General features: G+C 41.0%; 1 protein-coding gene across 4 annotated transcripts in view; it reads right to left on the bottom strand.

Annotated features, from left to right (window-relative positions):
* Nucleotides 1-17,813, bottom strand: part of unc13a (unc-13 homolog A (C. elegans)) — a 65,735-nt gene that overhangs the window by 22,824 nt on the left and 25,098 nt on the right. For all 4 annotated transcript variants that reach the window (XM_049588862.1, XM_049588861.1, XM_049588860.1 and 1 more), the window contains 13 exons: nt 16,584-16,658; nt 16,260-16,479; nt 14,287-14,514; nt 13,870-14,011; nt 12,041-12,210; nt 11,797-11,912; nt 10,720-10,883; nt 10,476-10,629; nt 9,280-9,348; nt 8,833-8,922; nt 8,460-8,594; nt 2,376-2,509; nt 2,115-2,200 (listed from right to left, as the gene is read on the bottom strand). In XM_049588862.1, coding sequence (XP_049444819.1) covers nt 2,115-2,200; nt 2,376-2,509; nt 8,460-8,594; nt 8,833-8,922; nt 9,280-9,348; nt 10,476-10,629; nt 10,720-10,883; nt 11,797-11,912; nt 12,041-12,210; nt 13,870-14,011; nt 14,287-14,514; nt 16,260-16,479; nt 16,584-16,658 — 1,783 coding nt within the window. The remainder of the gene's footprint in view (nt 1-2,114; nt 2,201-2,375; nt 2,510-8,459; nt 8,595-8,832; nt 8,923-9,279; nt 9,349-10,475; nt 10,630-10,719; nt 10,884-11,796; nt 11,913-12,040; nt 12,211-13,869; nt 14,012-14,286; nt 14,515-16,259; nt 16,480-16,583; nt 16,659-17,813) is intronic.

Here is a 17,813-nt window from a genome sequence, read left to right on the forward strand (position 1 = left end):
ACTAAAAGTGCTTGTTGTTTGACAGCATTATGGGAAGGATTTCTACAGAGACAGACCTTTTTCTTAAAGAGTGTGATCCTTTTCAACCAGAAACAACTCCAAAATCACTATCGCTTCATTTAAGTAAACAGTAATTTTATCATCTTAAAACACACGTCATTCAGAGTCAACAGAAACAAAATAAAACTCATGAAAAAACATCTTGATTTATCTTTGCCTGTTACAACAATCACCAACTCTGGTTTGGTTGAAATAAGCCCTTAACTCACCCAGTTAGATGTGAAAATCTGCTGACTCTGCACAGGCTTAAATTACTGTTTATTTAAATGGAGTCTGGTGGGTTTGGCAATAGCAACTTTGAAACAGTTAAAGTTACAGTGTGTAATTTACGTGGTTGTTTATTAGCAAATATCGACTATTGCGTTCATAAATATATATTTACTAAAGTGTAAAGCAATTCACATACAAATGGAAGGTTTCTCATAGGCTCAGAATGATTTCTATATATATACACAGGCAGGGCGCGGTCTGCTGGAGGCTGCCCTCTTGCGACGCCATATTTGAATACAGTGGCCGAAAGGGATACATGCGCTTCGCCTTTCGCGTTTACCTAGAACTTGCCGTCACTGGAGACAGAGAAGGTGAAGATCAATCCGGGGCGCTTCTGCGTGAACCCGCTTTGTACTTTTATGATTCTGTCGCACTTTAAATGGAGGACCACACGTATGTTTTGCCCCGTAAGAGGGAAACCACGCCACCAAATAAAAGAAAAAGATCAGATTAGCGAGGACGGGACAAAATGCGAGTGAATATCGACGTTGCTTATTCCAGGTGAAGGAGAAGGATTTCACAAGGGATGTGGAGGTTGTCTGCTTTCTGTTAGACAGGTAATTCAGTCTGATATTTTAAAATCATTTTAGCTTCATGTTCGCAACTGCTTTTCCCTCTCGTCTAAGTTCGAGTGACGGCTACGTTTACGTGCTAACATTATCCTAGCCTTGGCTAACGTTATCCCAGAGCTTCAGCTAAATGGTTAGCCTAGCCTACAGCCTAATGTGTTGATTCCTCTTGCGCTGCTGCGAAGGCTGCCACCTTTCTACTCCTCCTCTTCCCTCTGGGTCTCCCTGGTCTTCCTCCTCTCCCTCTCCCTCTTCCTCATGTCCCTGTGTCCTATGGAAGAACACTCTGGAGACGCATATATTATAATCGTACCAACCTATATTTGCCGCACTGTGCCGTGACTATCACATAAAACGTGTTATTTTAGCGTTACTGTACTAATGCTCGTGTTACCAAAACAATTAGAAATAAAACACTCCTAACATATATCTCACAGATAACCTATATCTCACTAGTAAGCTGTAACATATCGTAACATAGTTTAGACTCCTAAATAAATATTCACCTCGTTGCTTGATACTCCTGAAAAATTCGAAAAACTCTGCTGTCTGCGTAAGGCTTTTTGTCCTACGATGCCACCGTCACTTACCCGACGGGATGGGTGAGTGAGTGAGCGCGAGTGAGCACTGCAATCTAGAATTTGACTGCTGATGTCACTGTTACTCACCATTTTTACACACTGAGGCTTTAAACAAAAAGGATCTTACTCTCTAACAGCAAGGCCTATCTCTGCAGGGATCCTTTCCTTAATGTTATCAGATAACGTTATCACACAAAAACATTGGAAAACAGGGTCCAGATTGAAAAATACTTAAGTTTCTCTTTGACAAATAAGGAGTGCCATCAGGACAAACAAGCGGATCTCCTCCTTTTGGCTGTTATGGCTCACCACATATTAGGATGTACATTCAAAGTGATTGCTCAGTCACTGTAAAATCCAGTGGTCTGACAAAGTTTAATCAAAACTGATGAAAGTACAGTCCAATGGCAATTAATATATCCTATTTCTACCATGTTTACCACTAAAACAATGAAAACAACTCTATATATCATTACAGCTAACCCTCCTCATACTCTTCCCTGTGTCTGTGTGCATTTGGTCATTAGTGACAATAGTGCCTAAACCACAACTTCGCAGTTAGCGGCTACATTTATCTCATGAGTCTTCAGTGCTTTGACAAGGCTCGGTCAGTTCACCATTGACTTGCACTCACCCTCCATTGCATACTTCATATCCTGAGCAAACAGGTTCCACATCACTTCAGCGCTGATTTTACCCACATTGAGCTCCTGGGGAAACCTTGATGGAGGAGAAAAGGAGAGAGGCTTACTGTAAATGCACTCAGAGAGAGAAGGTATATAGAATTAAAGTAGATAAGAGTGCAGGAGTATTTCTGGAGAAGAGGTAGAGAAGGAAATGTGATCAAATTTGGGATAAAGAAGAGAATACATATAGGAGGAGTATGAGCACTCACTGGTTTAGGCAGGGAGTGTAGGAGTTCTTGTCCTCCTCAATAATGGAGACGATAAGTGTGATGAGTTTGGACCAGAAGTCCAGATTCTTGATGCTGGGTCCCTGCTCCTCTGGAGGCACAGCACCCTGTTTGGCCTGGAACAGCAGTAACACAACTACAGTCACAATGAAGCTCTATACAGACCTTTTTGGGAGGAATTTAACCTGCGATTACTTTGTCCAGTGTTTGACAGAAAAATCTGCACCTCTGGAAACAACTGGCAACCTGTAAAGTGCAGATCATATCGGTTCATCATCATCATCATATGCATTTCAGGCCATACTGCACACTTTACCGACATGTTGGACGCAGGGTCCCCACACATTCTTACCAATGAATTTTCCAGACTTTTCTATTACTTTTTCACAATATTTTACCCCATTCCCATGACTTTATTTAAGTTGCTTAAAATGTAAAAGCCATATAGTGATACATTATTAAACACTCACTTCCCAGGTATTTGTGGATACAAACTGCTAGCACTTGCTACCATGACTCACTCATTAGACATCCCCGCTGCTAAGTAGCTGCATATGCCAATAGAGTGCTGCAGGAATGAGTCCTTAAACCTGGAAATGAGTCAGCATCTTTTCAATCCCAGTGTTCACCTATCTAAAAGTCAATGAGTTTTCCTGAATGGACTTTTGGTTACATGCCTGAAATACGGTCTGTGGTTAACACAAGCTTAAGAGACTGTCAAGTTTTGTTATAGGACATAAAACACGTCAGTAAATGTCCCACTCGTGAACTTTGAAGTCTTAAAAAGGTGGTTGCTAAGACGAGGCTAATTGATGGTCAAACACAGCTTTATAGCCTTTTGGTAGCGATGCTGAAGTCTTGCAACCTGGGTGTTCCTCAGGTGGAGGAGTTTAAGTATCTTGGGATCTTGTTCACGAGTGAGGGTAGGATGGAGCGGGAGATTGACAGGCGGATTGGGGCAGCGTCAGCAGTGATGCGGGCGCTTAACCGGTCCGTTGTGGTGAAGGGGGAGCTTAGCCAGAAAGCGAAGCTCTCGATTTGCCGGTCGATCTTCGTTCCAACCCTCACCTATGGTCACGAGCTCTGGGTGGTGACCGAAAGAATGAGATCGCGAATACAAGCGGCCGAAATGAGTTTCCTCCGCAGGGTGGCTGGGCTCAGCCTTAGGGATAGGGTGAGGAGCTCAGACATCCGGGAGGGACTCGGAGTAGAGCCGCTGCTCCTCCACATCGAGAGGAGCCAGTTGAGGTGGTTCGGACATCTGGTAAGGATGCCTTCCAGACGCCTCCCTTGGGAGGTGTTTTGGGCGTGTTCAACCGGGAGGAGACCTCGGGGCCGCCCCAGGACACGCTGGAGGGACTACATCACCCGGCTGGCCTGGGAACGCCTCGGGGTTCCCGCGGAAGAGCTGATGGAAGTGGCTGGGGAGAGGACTGTCTGGGCTTCCTTGCTGAGGCTGCTGCCCCCGCGACCCGGACCCGGATAAGGACGACGAGTACGAGTACGAGTACGTTAGCTTTTTACTTCTGAAGACTGCATTTACGCTTTCAAAATTATAAAGGAGTGTTCATCTGTGAAGATTAATAAAGATAACTGTTAACTTCTGCATCACTGTATACCTTGTAACTGGTATATCGCTGCAGCCCTACTACTAACTTTATTCCTGCAAGTCATGTGAAAACCCAAGCCAGCTTTTCCAGGTTTCCCAGACAGCCAGATAGCTCCCCGATTTGCATGCAATGAATCCAAGTGCTCATATACAGTATATGTGACTGGGGACTCACTCTGTATATCAAGAATCTGACCTAGATTTTAGTCTTGTAAACAGAGCTTATTTTCTGCAACAAGTCAAAGTCCAATTGGAAAAATTCCATCAGACTTTGTCAAGAGAACAAGGGGGACGGAACTCCTGCATGAGTCTAGAAAAACATTGTCCCTGATGCACTCAATAGAATGAAAAAACATCAGGGCCACGCCTCTTTTGGGAGGACAGAAAACTCTGCAGATGTCAATTCACTTTGATGTGTGTTAGGATTAAACTTTTGACAAGTCTGTATGCATTTATTTCTTGTGAAAGAAAAGTTTGTTTCATGGACATGTCTAATAACTGTTCCGTGACCTTGCATGAGCCATCCAAGTGGATCAACGACCTAACACACTGACTGGATATTGCTTACCCGAAACATAATACCTGGTGATTCAATCAAACGTGTATTTGATTGAATTGTATCATTAGGCTCAGTGTTGTCTGTCAATAACCAACCTGTTAATAGCCGACTGTTTGATCTATAGGCTGAGATTTAGTTGGAGACGACAGTCTGCTGATACTGTACTGTATGACTGTACTACAGCAGCCTCCCACTCAAGCTAGATCCATCAGTAGTAACTGTCACCAGAATCATTAAGCCATTTACCACACTGACAGTGAAGATTTAGTATCTTATGTGGCTCAAATCTCAGTGTGTAAGCCTTGGTTCATCTGCCACACAACAGCCTCTCTGCATCTTCCTTTTTTGTGGCCTCCGTGATGATGCAATGCTGGTTGGCCTACATATATCACCTGATATGCTACAGATGTTTTGAGATTTTTATGAACATATCTTTAACAATATTTAAAACAATGTATACTCAAAACTTCTCCAAAACATTCTGGAGAGCAGTCTTTGTCATTTCATAACTTTCCAAGGAACCCTGTGGATAATATAACCAATGGGAGATTGAGATTTAACATACATTTAGTACTCTTAATATGAATTTTACTACTGGTATTTTAGATTGTCTGACAGAGACAGACTTTTTGGAGGGAAACCTTGCCTGTGTTGTTAATTCAACAACTCATACATATTCAACATTTGCTGCTCAAACAGCTTTAAACACTCAGAGTGTCAACTGTCTGGACGACTTCTTTGAAATAGCTGCAGATGCGCTGGGAGAAAAAAATACTAAGCCGAACACTGCAGGGGCTGAAGAGTGAAGAATGATCTTGCAGAGATTTCAACAAAATATAGCAACGTCCCTTAGGATGAAATGTTTTATTCAAAGGGAAAAATGCTTATTTGAAATTCACGAGGGAGTCTGAATGGAGCTGGCGCTTTAATGAGGACTCAAAGCAAGTTCTAGAAATAACTGTTGAAATCCGATGCAGGAGTGATGGATGGGAGAGCCTGGCCTGCCCAGACTGAGAGGATAATGGGGACTCACCACACACAGATGCATGACACATGCGAGCACGCACTCAATGCAATTCCAGCACAGTGCAAAAACCCAGAAATAAAGCAAAGGAGATAATATTTTAATTACTCCTTGTAATAGTTATTTATGAAGGAAACGGCTGGCCAGTTTTTAAATGATAAGTAAATCAGGTCTTTCAGTGAGTTTGGAGTTTGGCAGTTATTTATGCTGCTTGTTCCTTCTGAGACAGTGAAACAAATTACAGCCAAAGAAAAAGAGAAGTACATTAATCAATGGACACCTACGACAAATAATTCATGTATGTTAATCCTTGATTTTATGATAACAAAGAGAGGGGTAGAAGAAGAGATGGAGAGTCTCAATTGTAATGCAAAAATGAAATGCAAAAACAAAAAGCTGATTTATTTTGGGCGGATGATGGTCAGAAGTTGGAGTGGTTATTTAAGACTGAGGTTTTTAAGACTGCTAATTTTATTTTCAAAGCCTGGAACAGAAGGCAATCCTTGCTCTTTAAGTGAGATATATCAATGGATTAGATTAGGGTTCACTGTCCTAATCATGAGGACTGTTGTGTTTACATTCTACTATTGTACATCTGTATTATTGTACATTTGTTTTGTATCTTGGTTGTTTCCAACTTGTATGTTTGATCATTGTTTCTGTTTTTGAGATAAAGTGTCTTATAAGCCCATAAGGGCTGGGCTTCTTTGAAGCATGACACTTAAATAAAGAAATCAAATCAAATATAGGCTACCCTTATTTGTTTACTTGAGTCCCTTTTTTTTGCACTTTTATCTAGGTATGGATTTTAAGTACTCTACCTACTACTGATAAAGAGATAATAAATACATTTTATATGCTAAAATAAAACTCAAATACCAGTACTATGACAACAATTAAATTCAATACTTACTCGACAATTTTATGACAGTCTGAGGGAAATATGATAAAAAAGAGCAGCCTGCACAACCTCAAAATCTTAAGCAACACATAGAGGTGCATGGTTGTGGCAAGGATCCAAAAACAAACAGAACACCGGCACTCACAGATAAATTTACATACCTAATGTGGGCGAAATATGTTACCATTTCAACAACTTAAAAATCAGTTTGGCCTCTTGGACTCTCACTTCTAAACATATGCTCAATTATCTTCTATTTAAATAAGATGTGAAGAGGGAGAGGGTGGGTCGTGTCCAGAGTGGGTCAGCTTCTAATGAAGGCAACTCTGGCAAGAGGTGTGGTCTCAGATATCTATAATTTAATGTCCATACGGCCCTTAATGTATATTTTTTTGTCCAGCTGGCTTGGGAGTATGACCTAAATACATCTCTGACTGCATCCCAGTGGAATATAACTTGGAGGTCGGCTTTGAGATCTTCTAAATGTGTGAGATTTAGGATTATACAATACAAGATTCTGTGCAGAGCATATATATTACTCCTGTTAGATTATCCAAGATGGATGACAAACATCAAAATTTCTGCTGGCATAATTGTTGCAACTGAGCTACTTTAATTCACTTACTCTGCGACTGTCCAGCTGTTAAAACACTCTGGTTAGTAGTGATATCTCATATGTCAGAGTTTTTCAATGTCAATTTCCCAGTGTGCCCCAAAGTATGCTTGCTGGGCCTGAGGTTGGACAATAATGTCAGAGTAACTGTCAAGCACCTGTAGACACTGGGTTGCTTATCTACACAATTTTATTGTTCCTTTAATGTTTTATTTTAATGTATTTCTCTTGTAAAGCACATTGAATTGCCTTGTGTATGAATGGTGCTATATAAATAAAATTGCCTTGCCTTGCCTTACTAAGAGACTAATTCTTCTAATCTGGAAGGAGAGTAAAGCAGCCTGCTTCACAAGGGACTCTTGGCTGAAGGAATACCTGAAATTACTAAACATGGAACTGGCAGAAAAGAAAGACTTCAATAACGGTCTGGAAGACCACTGGGACACTTTCCTTGCACTATTAAACAGTAGCCCCTAGTTTAAAAGGCGTGTATACAATGGAGGTATGAGATTCAGCTATGTATGTATGCTACGTGAATGTCACCCTTGCAATGAATGAATGAACTGCCCAGCAGTGGCCTCTCCTAAGTAGAGGGAGTGTCAACCAGAAACAACTACACTAGCAGGTGTCACAAGCTGAAATGTAAAAACTGGATGCCCAAGACTGGAAACATCTAGCAAAAGACTATAAATAAGGATCTTTGACCACAAACACCTAATAAGTTCATTGTTGAGTCCAAGTGGACGTTTATGCCAAATTTGAAGAAATTCCCTCAAGGCGTTCTTAAGATATTGTGTTCATGAGAACAAGATGGACGCAAGGTAACTGTGACCTTGACCTTTGACCACCAAAATCTAATCAGGTCATCGCTGAGTCCAAGAGGATGTTTGTGCCAAATTTGTTGAAATTCTCTTGAGGCATTCTTAAGGTGCCTATCAGGTTCACAGGAAAGGGACGGACGAGGTCACAGTGACCTTGACCTTTGACCACCAACATCAAATCAGTTCATTGTTAAGTCCAACTGAGTGTTTGTGCCAAATTTGAGGAAATTTTTCTAAGGTGTTTTTGAGATATCAAGTTGATGAAAATGAAATGAAAACATACATTTAAAAAAATGTATGTTTTACGTTTAGTTTCTTCTTTTATATCAAGGACAATGTAGCTTGGCAAAAAGAAAAACATTTTTTGTCTCTTATTTTCTTACACTTGGAAATATTATAATTACATGACCGTTGGCAACTGACAATTATGGTCATGCCAAAAAAAGCAACCTGAAATTTGAACATTTCGAGAGGGAGAAAGAGAGAGACAGACATTCAGTCACACCTACACAGATATTCAGTAAATTGTTGCTTCTTACCGGGTCTGTCTGATACTCGCGGCTGTACAGCTCATGACAGTTATTAAAGATGTACTCGTAGGTGGAGTTGAGACAGGCTTTGACACAGTCCTTCACTACCTGGCTGGCTCTGGGAGGAGACTGAAGCTCTTGGACCTGAGCACAAAAGAGAAACTGTTAAAGTGGGCAAGTGCACTGAAATTAGTTTGTCAAATTATGGCATGTGAGAATTGTCTTTGTGTTCATCTTTATCAAGAAGAGAAATCAATTTAGAGTAAAGAGGAAGTTGTGGATGAAGTCCATTACATGCTGTTGGTGTAACACACTGAGCGAGATGACAGTCTGATGGGTAGATGGAGCGTATAAAATACAGAAGAAAAGGAAGGGCTGGTACCTTCATTCTGAAGAAGGTGATACTGGTGAGGAGGTCCACTGTGGACTTGAGGTCCTGCAGCCTCTCGGGACTGCTGGCAGGGAAATTGTTCTGCACAAAAAAAAAAATTACAGTGAGGCACAACACATGACATCACATCCATCTTTGTCCACTGTGTGTTTTGTGCGGCACGATTCAGCATAGGCAACACTTATTACTGCGTGGGTGTGCAGTGTTTCCTGAATGTGTCTGTGCATGTTTCAGAGGAGCTGTCAGTCTAATTAACACGTCCTGCTTTGTTTTTCTCACAAAGAGAAAGTTGGCAAAGAAAAGGAAGGGAGAAGTACAGTACAGAAAAAGAGGGGAGGTGATGGTTCGCTGTTGATGTTCTATCATGCGGTTTGACTATCTCGCCACTGTTAGTGGTTTATATGTGAGTGCAGACAGTACGATGGACGGCAAACTCACGCGGTACATGGACAGGTCAATGCGCAGGGAGTTGTGGAGCTGGTCCAGAAGCTTGACAAATCGCTCTTTCTGTGGGAATCACAACACAGATTTCAACATTACCAAACACATAGCAGACACACCACACTGCTTAAATATAAAAGCAGTGTATAAAACATAGATGTTTACACACATTTTCAACCTGGCAGCACAGATGATCTATACAATCACCACAGTTTTAAGGTGGACAACCAAAAGTAGTGTCACCAATTCAGTATCTGACCCAATGTCTCCCCTTTTGTTCCTGAGTTATAAGATATAAGTTATATAGATAATGGCCAGAAAACAGTATGATGTCACACTGAAGATGACCTTTGACCTTCTGGATATCAAATGTCATCGCTTCATCTTAATTTGTGTGAAAATTTGTCATAATTAGTATGAATTCTTGAGTTATGGTGAAAACATGTTTTGTGAGGTAACAGTGACCTTGACCTTTGACCACCAAAATCTAATCAGTTCATTGTTGAGTCCAAGTGGATGTATGTGCCAAATTGAAGACATTTCCTGAAGGCCTTCTTGAGATATTGCGTTCATGAAAATGAGACAGACGGGAGGTCAAAGTGACCTGTACCTTTGACCACCAAAATCTAATCAGTTCATTGTTAATTCCAAGTGGACGTTTGTGCCAAAGTTGAAGGAATTCCCTCAAGACCTTGAGATAACACATTAATGAGAAGAGACAGACGACCTGGACCTTTGACCAACAACATCTAATCAGTTCACCATTGAGTCCAAGTGGACATTGTGCCAAATTTAATGAAATTCTCTCAAGACCTTGAGATATCTCTTTAACGAGAAAGGGACAGATGAGGTCGCAATGACCTCAGACAGCCAAAATCTTATTAGTTCACCATTGAGTCCAAGTAGATGTTTGTGCCAAATTTGAAGAAATTCCCTGAAGAACTTAAGGTATCACATTAATGAGAATAATATGTATGCAAGGTCACAGTGACCTTGACCTTTGACCAACAACATCTAATTAGTTCCTTGAGGAAATTCCCTCAAGTTGTTGTTGCCTTTTGTTTGCGAAGCACAGACACACGCTACTTTTTTAAGAAAATTATGATATTATAGTTTTTGTACAAGCCTTATTGTTGGATTTAATTAATGTAACAGCATTTATTGATTTGCTAAATGCTTCTGCAGCGACTCACTCCAAAGTTAGAGGCAGCGAAGCGGTCGGAGGCAGATACGTTGTTTGTTGCCTGGGTGGTGTGAGCGTAGTAGGCATTGATGTTAGCCAGTAGGGTACTCATCACTGCAGGCACACCTGGGCACATGTACTTGGATGATAGGCAGGCAAAGTGACTGTGAAAGAGGGAGAGATGTGTAAGTACATACTTTACAGAGAGCTTGATAAATAAAAACACAGAGTCAGGCTTTCAGACGGTAACGTACGTCATGGCCTGGTAGATGGACTCCACTCCATAACGCATGGCAAATTCATCTACAATCTCCTGGGGTGTCTCCTCAAAGTAGACCTTCCATGCGTCATCCCCTTTGGCATCAGGGATCTTCACCACACCGTTGTTCTGGATATCTGTCACATAGTGGAAAAGGTTCTACACAGAGGAAAATAGGAAAGAGTTAGAACGAGATTTAAAGGTATAGAAAACAAAAAAGAAGGGGACAAAAACAGAGACTGTGGCTTTGTCAGCATTTGCACATCTCTCACTTGTAATCAAGTTTCCATATGTTTCATTCATTGTACAAAAACACAGCAGATCACAACCTATGATCCGTTTGTCTTTAAATGGCCGTGCTACATAAATATCCATTAAACAACATTATGAGGCCAACACGCGGTGCTGTCTTGACTACTCAACCATGATGCGTTTTGCTGCTGTAAAAAGTTGGCTATGTGGTTTATGGCCACTTACGTGCTGCAATAACAGCGGTCATTTGTCTGTTAAGGTTCAGCTAATATGCTCTGTTGAGTAATGGGCCGAGTAATGACTCCATACAAGGCTATGATTGGGCTGCAATCAATCAGCAGAGTCTTCCGCACAGAGCCAGGCTCGAAATGTGTCTGATGTCTTTGCTGTTGGAAGTGGTCTTTACGTTGTGAGAGCAAAGCAAACTTCATGGAGTATTAACTTAAGATTCATTAGGAATAAATCTGAACATCAGTCAACTTTATTAACCTGTTTGGCATGGATCATTAGGTTGACTCTGCACAGAGATACTCATACAAAGACAGTGGTAGAAAAAATACTATAAAACCCAAAGTAACAACAGTAATGAATTAATAAAAAAGGGTCTCTTGTTATTTATTTTTATTTAAATGTCCAATCTGCCACCAATGTGCAGTGTCTGTAGAAAGTGTTTTTTTAATGAATTAAAAATGTTCCCTAAGATGTAGCAGGACCTTGAAGGTATTAAGTCTCAGATATGCATTTATAAAACACAAGTACTCTTGAATAGATGTATTTTATTACTTTCTGTCTCTTCAAACAAACAACACACTGAGCTTACTTCATGCAAACAGGTGTACTGGACGTGATAGGGGGCGACTGTCTCCTCTCCTTTGATCTCCACATTAATGTGCATTCGAATAGCCCCGGACACAGCTGACTTGTCTGTACGCTTGTCTGTGAAGAGCACAAGATACACAGCAGCACAGTTACAGAACTGAAAACATCTAAATCAGAGTGAGCTGATAGCTGTGATGCCAATACAGTATATGTCTGTATAAGTTCAATAGTGTGATTCAACTGACCCAGATTGTACCAGACGTCCATCTCTCCGCTCAGAGTGCGGACCTCGATGATAGTTTGACCGAGGAAGTCGTCCGACTCACGCTTGAACTTCTGCTTCACACGGGACTTAATGTCGTCGTCCTCATCCCACACTCGCACCTTGATGCGGTCCGAGGAGTTGTGGCATTCACTGAAACACACACACAGTCAGCAACAGCTAAATATAGCAGTTACATTGAGAGTTGGCCAAGAGGACCAGATGAATTACTATCATGACTCATTAAAAATCAAAAGAGTGGGAAAGAAACACCTTCAATAAATCTAAATACATTTCATTCAAACAACAGAAAGCAGATAGAAATGTTTAAATGCATCAGTGTGACAACTATGTGCCGATTCAAACTTCAGACATTCAACATTAACAGTCTAAATGGGTCCTTATGTATTAACTGTTTGAATATTTTGCAGTGTATGTGAATGACATCAGCTGACATGAAGTAAACATAGACACTTGCTGTTGCCTAACAATGCATTTCCAGTGAAACGGTCTACAGACTGAATCACTGTGATGTCATGTAAATGTAAGGCAGGTTTCTCTCTCATATTTCACTTATAACCTTACTAGTTACTGAATCACCTATCAAAGGGCTGTGGGTGAAGTAAGAGCACGGGGGCAGCTTCTCTGTGTAACTTGATCCACTTTAATGTCCAAAAAAGAATGTAGGACAACTGAAAGTCGACAACAACAGTGGCATCTCACATCTTATATATATATATCACTCTGCCAAACTTAATCATAACTCTCACTACCTGCATGTAAGGTGTGCAATACTAAATAGTTCCAGAGCAAAATAAAATCAAGCATTATATGAATGTAATTCATTATGTAGATGCAAAATAATGAAGAGAGAAAAACAATCTACTGGACACGTCCTCATGAAAATAAATCTCATCTTACACTATCAACAATCATTTCCAAGTCAAGAACTGGTGATGGAATTCTATTGCAGAGATATGTGAAAGGTTAGCTGTAACTATAATGTTTAAAAATATATAGTTAAACAGGGGGTTGGACCTTTCTGACATTTCCGCTTCGCTTATTTTATGTACTGTGACGCTCTGCTAGCATCTTTGATGAACCAAATATACCTGCATGAAAGTGAAGCAATGTAGGCCAACTGCAGTTTTATTTTTCTGAATTGGCCACCAACAAAAATCAATATCAGTGTAAGCTATATTTGGAATATTTTCTCTACTGTACCTTACACACTAACCAATTAAGGCTGCGGTTAACCAGCAGTTCCTGTGTTCTGCAAAGTAAAATTACTGTTTTTCTCAATGGAGTCTGGTGGCATGGAGATAACGGCTTTAGTTTCCCATTGGAAAAGGCTTGATGGCATTGTAAAGCGATGAAAATATTCTAAGTAGAGCGTACACTTAAACTAATTAAAATGACTTAAAATAGATTTCTTTTAGGTGGCTAAAAACTAATCAGTTAAGGAAGTGTTTGCTCAGCGCCACTTCATGTTATGTACATGACATGGGGGTTTTCCACCTGGAAATTTTTATAAACTAACATTGTGATTTGGTCTATAGGTTGAGGGTTTGGGTGATTAAAATTCATCAATTAACTAAAATGATCAGAATCAATTATTCCTTTATGTGCTTTATGAAGCCAAAATGCCAAACTGCTGGTTAAAACTGGAAAAATATATTTTTAATTTTTAATAATTACATTTTTTTAATTTATCGTTTATTTATTATTTAAAACATTATCGTGAAAATAATCATTATTTGTAGCCCTAACTCTGACAAATGTCACATATGTGTCCAGGAGGTCTTCACTCACAAATTAAACGTCTCCTCCCAGACAGGGTTGAGGTTGCCGTAGATGGTCTTGGTCCTCTTTTTGGTTTTTCCCACCTGGACGGTGACATAAGGATCACTGGAACCGGTTTTATCCTTGGCTTGTAGACCCTGGGCACACAACACTAGGAGGAAGAAGAAAAAAAGTCAAGCTGGTTAGTGTGTGTGTGTGTGTGTGTGTGTGTGTGTTTGATGCAAACAGATGCCAGTTAAATCATCTGACCCTCTGCTCTACTGCCCCACAAACGCCACCTGTGCTCTCTTCATACAAACGCCAGCTTGTCTCTTTTTATAGACACAAACAGCTGACACGTGCCGTCCCCCCCCGACTTTGATGTTGACAGTGTCAGCCAGCTCCGTTCAAAGCTACTGTACTGCATTAATATGAGTCCACTCTCACCTGTGATGCTGATCTTGGCCGACCACTTAGAGGTGCCATCGAGCACGCTCTGTTTGATCTGCTTCATGTGGGTGACGTGGGTGGCCTTGACGATGGCGAACACCTCCTGGATGAGTTCGAAGATCTCGGGTTTGTTTCTCTCGCGGATCTTCATGCGGTCTTTGAGAACCATGATGATGTTCTGGGTTCGGTCCTCTGCGCCGTGTTTGGAGCTCTTCTCTGCTGCTCCTGAAAATAACAACGTGAAAGAAAAGGATTAGATGAAAAACAAATAGAGGTGGTATCATATGAAAGCTGTTTTATAGTTGCCATACAGCCATGAGTGATAAGAATAACGGAGCAGAAAATTGCATGGAGGACACTTCTACGAGTCATAGGACCATTTAAAACAAAGAGCAGAGAAGAAGACTGTAGGTTATGAAAAACGCTGCAATATTTCATGAATGAGAGGCGGACACATTTGCAGAGCTGTAAAACGCTGAGTAAAAGAGGGATGGAAAAGAGAGGCGGATGACAACAAAAGACAAATGGCTTTTAATATCCTCTCAAGAAAACAAGGAAAATAAGACAGTAGGAGGACACTGTGCTTGGCATTGACAAATAGCGATAAGAGGAAATAGATGGACCAGATAGTTTACTATTATTAATAATAAAAAAAGCACTGACACAATGATACATCGAAAACATAAAGTCAGCAACTGGTTGTTCAGCTACTGTAAATCAATTGTGAACTGTATGCTATATTCTAGCATCCTTTCTCAGGGACCATTGCATTAATACGTGGCATCGAAGCTTTAGCTCTGATGTGTCCCATCTTGGGCCAAGCAGTATTTTCACAGTTAGCCAGCTCAGTTATACTTTAATTAATAATTACATGTTGGGAAATTCACTTATTCGTTTTCTTGCCAAGAGTTAGATGAGATGATTTATAGCACTCTTACAACTGTACTGTAAACATGAAGCTAGCCTTTGGATAGAGCTAGCTGTTCTCCCTTGTTTCCAGTTTTAATGCTAAGCTAAGATAACTGTCTCCTGCAGCATTATATTTAAAGGGACAGTTCACCCCAAACTCAAAAAACACTTTTTTTTTCTCTTACCTGTAGTTCTATTTTATCTGGATTGTTTTGGTGTGAGTTGCAGAATGTTGGCGATATTGGCCGTAGAGATGTCTAATAATGGAACTAGATAGCTCTCAGCTCAAAGCGCCAAAACAAATTTTTAAAACTCAACAGTAATGTCTCTTTCCAGAAATCACAACCCAGCTACTTAAGGTAATCTAAAATAACTTGTTGTGAGCATGTAGGAACTATTTTCTCTCTGCTTAACTACACCCGCCAACCGTATCATTATGCAGACGGAAGTGTGCATCTACTCATGGACAAGAGGCTTGTGCTCCTGACAGTGTAACATGTAAACATTAATGTCTACCTCCTAACATAAGCTAGCTTAGTAGTGGTGGTGAGCTAACAGCAGATGCATGCCTCCACTGAGCTAGCTTATGTTACAGCTCAGCAAAGGAGGAAACCATTAATGTTTACATGTCACGCTGTCCATGAGTAGATCCACACTTCCTCCTGTGTGGTAATACGATTGGCAGGTGTAGCTCAGCAGAAAGGAAATAGTTCCTGCATGAAACTGCTCACAGCAAGGTCAGTGGATTATCTTGAGTAACCGGGTCATGATTTCTGAAGAGAGACATTGCTGTTGAGGTGTTGTTTCTGGGCACACCACAAGCAGAGTGCCATCTAGTCTAATAGGAGAACATTTACGGCTGATATCTCCAACACTCTTGCACCAGTACAATCTAGACTAATAAATAGCACAACAGGTAAGAGGAAAATATGTTTTCTGGATTCTGGGGTGAACTGTCCCTTTAACGTAGAGACATGTGATGGTCATGTCTTTAATCCAACTTCAGTCGTCAGTGCTTTAGGGGCTACAATAAGGGTGATGTTGTTTGTCATTTCACTTACTTTGCAGACAATCAGCATTGAGTAGATCTTGGCACTTCTCGTGGCATTTGACTCCACACTCGGTACAGCGCATGCCCTGGCGAGCGATACCCCACAGTAGTCCCTCACACTCATAGCAGTAAGTGGGCGTGGTGGCTGTCCACACCTCGAAATTGTGCGGGGTGGTGCAGGAGATGGGATAAATAAGGGCCTGGAGGGTCTTCTTGTAGACGTGACTCTTCTACAAGGATACAGAAGAGACCTTCAGGGTCAGCAGAGTGCTCTAAAGTGACTTTTGGAGTGATGTGAAATAATTTGAATTAATATTGTTAAATGAGCACTGACCAATTCTTCATTATGCAGCGTGCTGGACGTCAGGGCTGAGGTGATGCCTGCCTTCCTGGAGTTCTGAACCAAGGACTGTGTGACAGGAGAGAGGAAGGGTCAGCTTCTCTTCCACCTCAATATCTTATTTCTTTATCAAGACAAATCTCTGTGCAGTCTGTGAGCCTATGTGTGTTATTACTGTCTGTCTGGCAATGCTCCCCTGAATAGTTTGAGCAAAGTAGAGGCGACAGCTGCAGAATTTAAAGTGCTTCTTTTCATAAGAGCGATCAATTTGCTGTTGAGATGAGGAAACTGGTACACCTTCACTGCCTAAGTGTTTTTGCAAGCAAATGGTGTTGGTGATACTTACCATAGCCTGTGGCAATGCGGGGAAGGTGGGAGGAACAAGGGAGAGATTTAATATTAGAAAAAGGCAAGAAAGAGGCGAGTATTTCCATAGAGAATTAAAAGTGTTGAGATAGGCTGCATTCATTGTGCACACACTGTAGTTACTGTCATTAGACAAGAATGTTCATCCACAACAAAACAATGGGGGGAGAATCAAACAGGGTGAATCTATGTGGAAACTCTGACAGCGAGAAAATCACAGCTGCAACCAGGCTTCAGTATTTGATAGGTGAATGAAGGAGGCTGCCATCACTGCTCATTAAGCCAGACCCCACCCTGTCCGATCAATTACCTGACACACTGACAAGTTCTGAGTGTGTGTGCGTGAAAACAAGAGACAGAGAGAGGAAGAGAAACATCGATGCACCTGCCTGTGACTGTCTGTCAGTGTGTAGTCACTGTTTCTTTGTGACAGCAAGATTTATTAATGAAGACAGTCATCTGAGCTAATTACCTTGGATTTGGTGTGTGAAGGAAAATGGCAGTTCATATAAAGAGCTGTTCTGTTCCAGACTGACGTCTATTCAACTAGCCTCCACTACAGAACGAATCCTTGCATTAAAGCAATAGTACAGCATTTCGACAAATTCTGTCCACTTGTTCTTTTTCTTGTTGAGAGTTACAGAGCACTGAAACCACTCTAAATTGTCTGTTAAATATTAAGCTATGGCCTGCTACCTGTGAGCTTAGCACAAAGACTGGAAACATGGAGGAGCAGCTAGCCTGGCTCTGTTTGAAGGTAAAGAAACTCTGCCTACCAGCACCACTATAGCTCACTATTTAGTACACTAATGTTCAATTTAATTTGTTAAAGCAGGGGCAGAGCTGGGGGTGGCCTCT

This window comes from Epinephelus fuscoguttatus, linkage group LG10, assembly GCF_011397635.1.
Source record: "Epinephelus fuscoguttatus linkage group LG10, E.fuscoguttatus.final_Chr_v1".
Lineage (NCBI taxonomy): Eukaryota > Metazoa > Chordata > Actinopteri > Perciformes > Serranidae > Epinephelus > Epinephelus fuscoguttatus.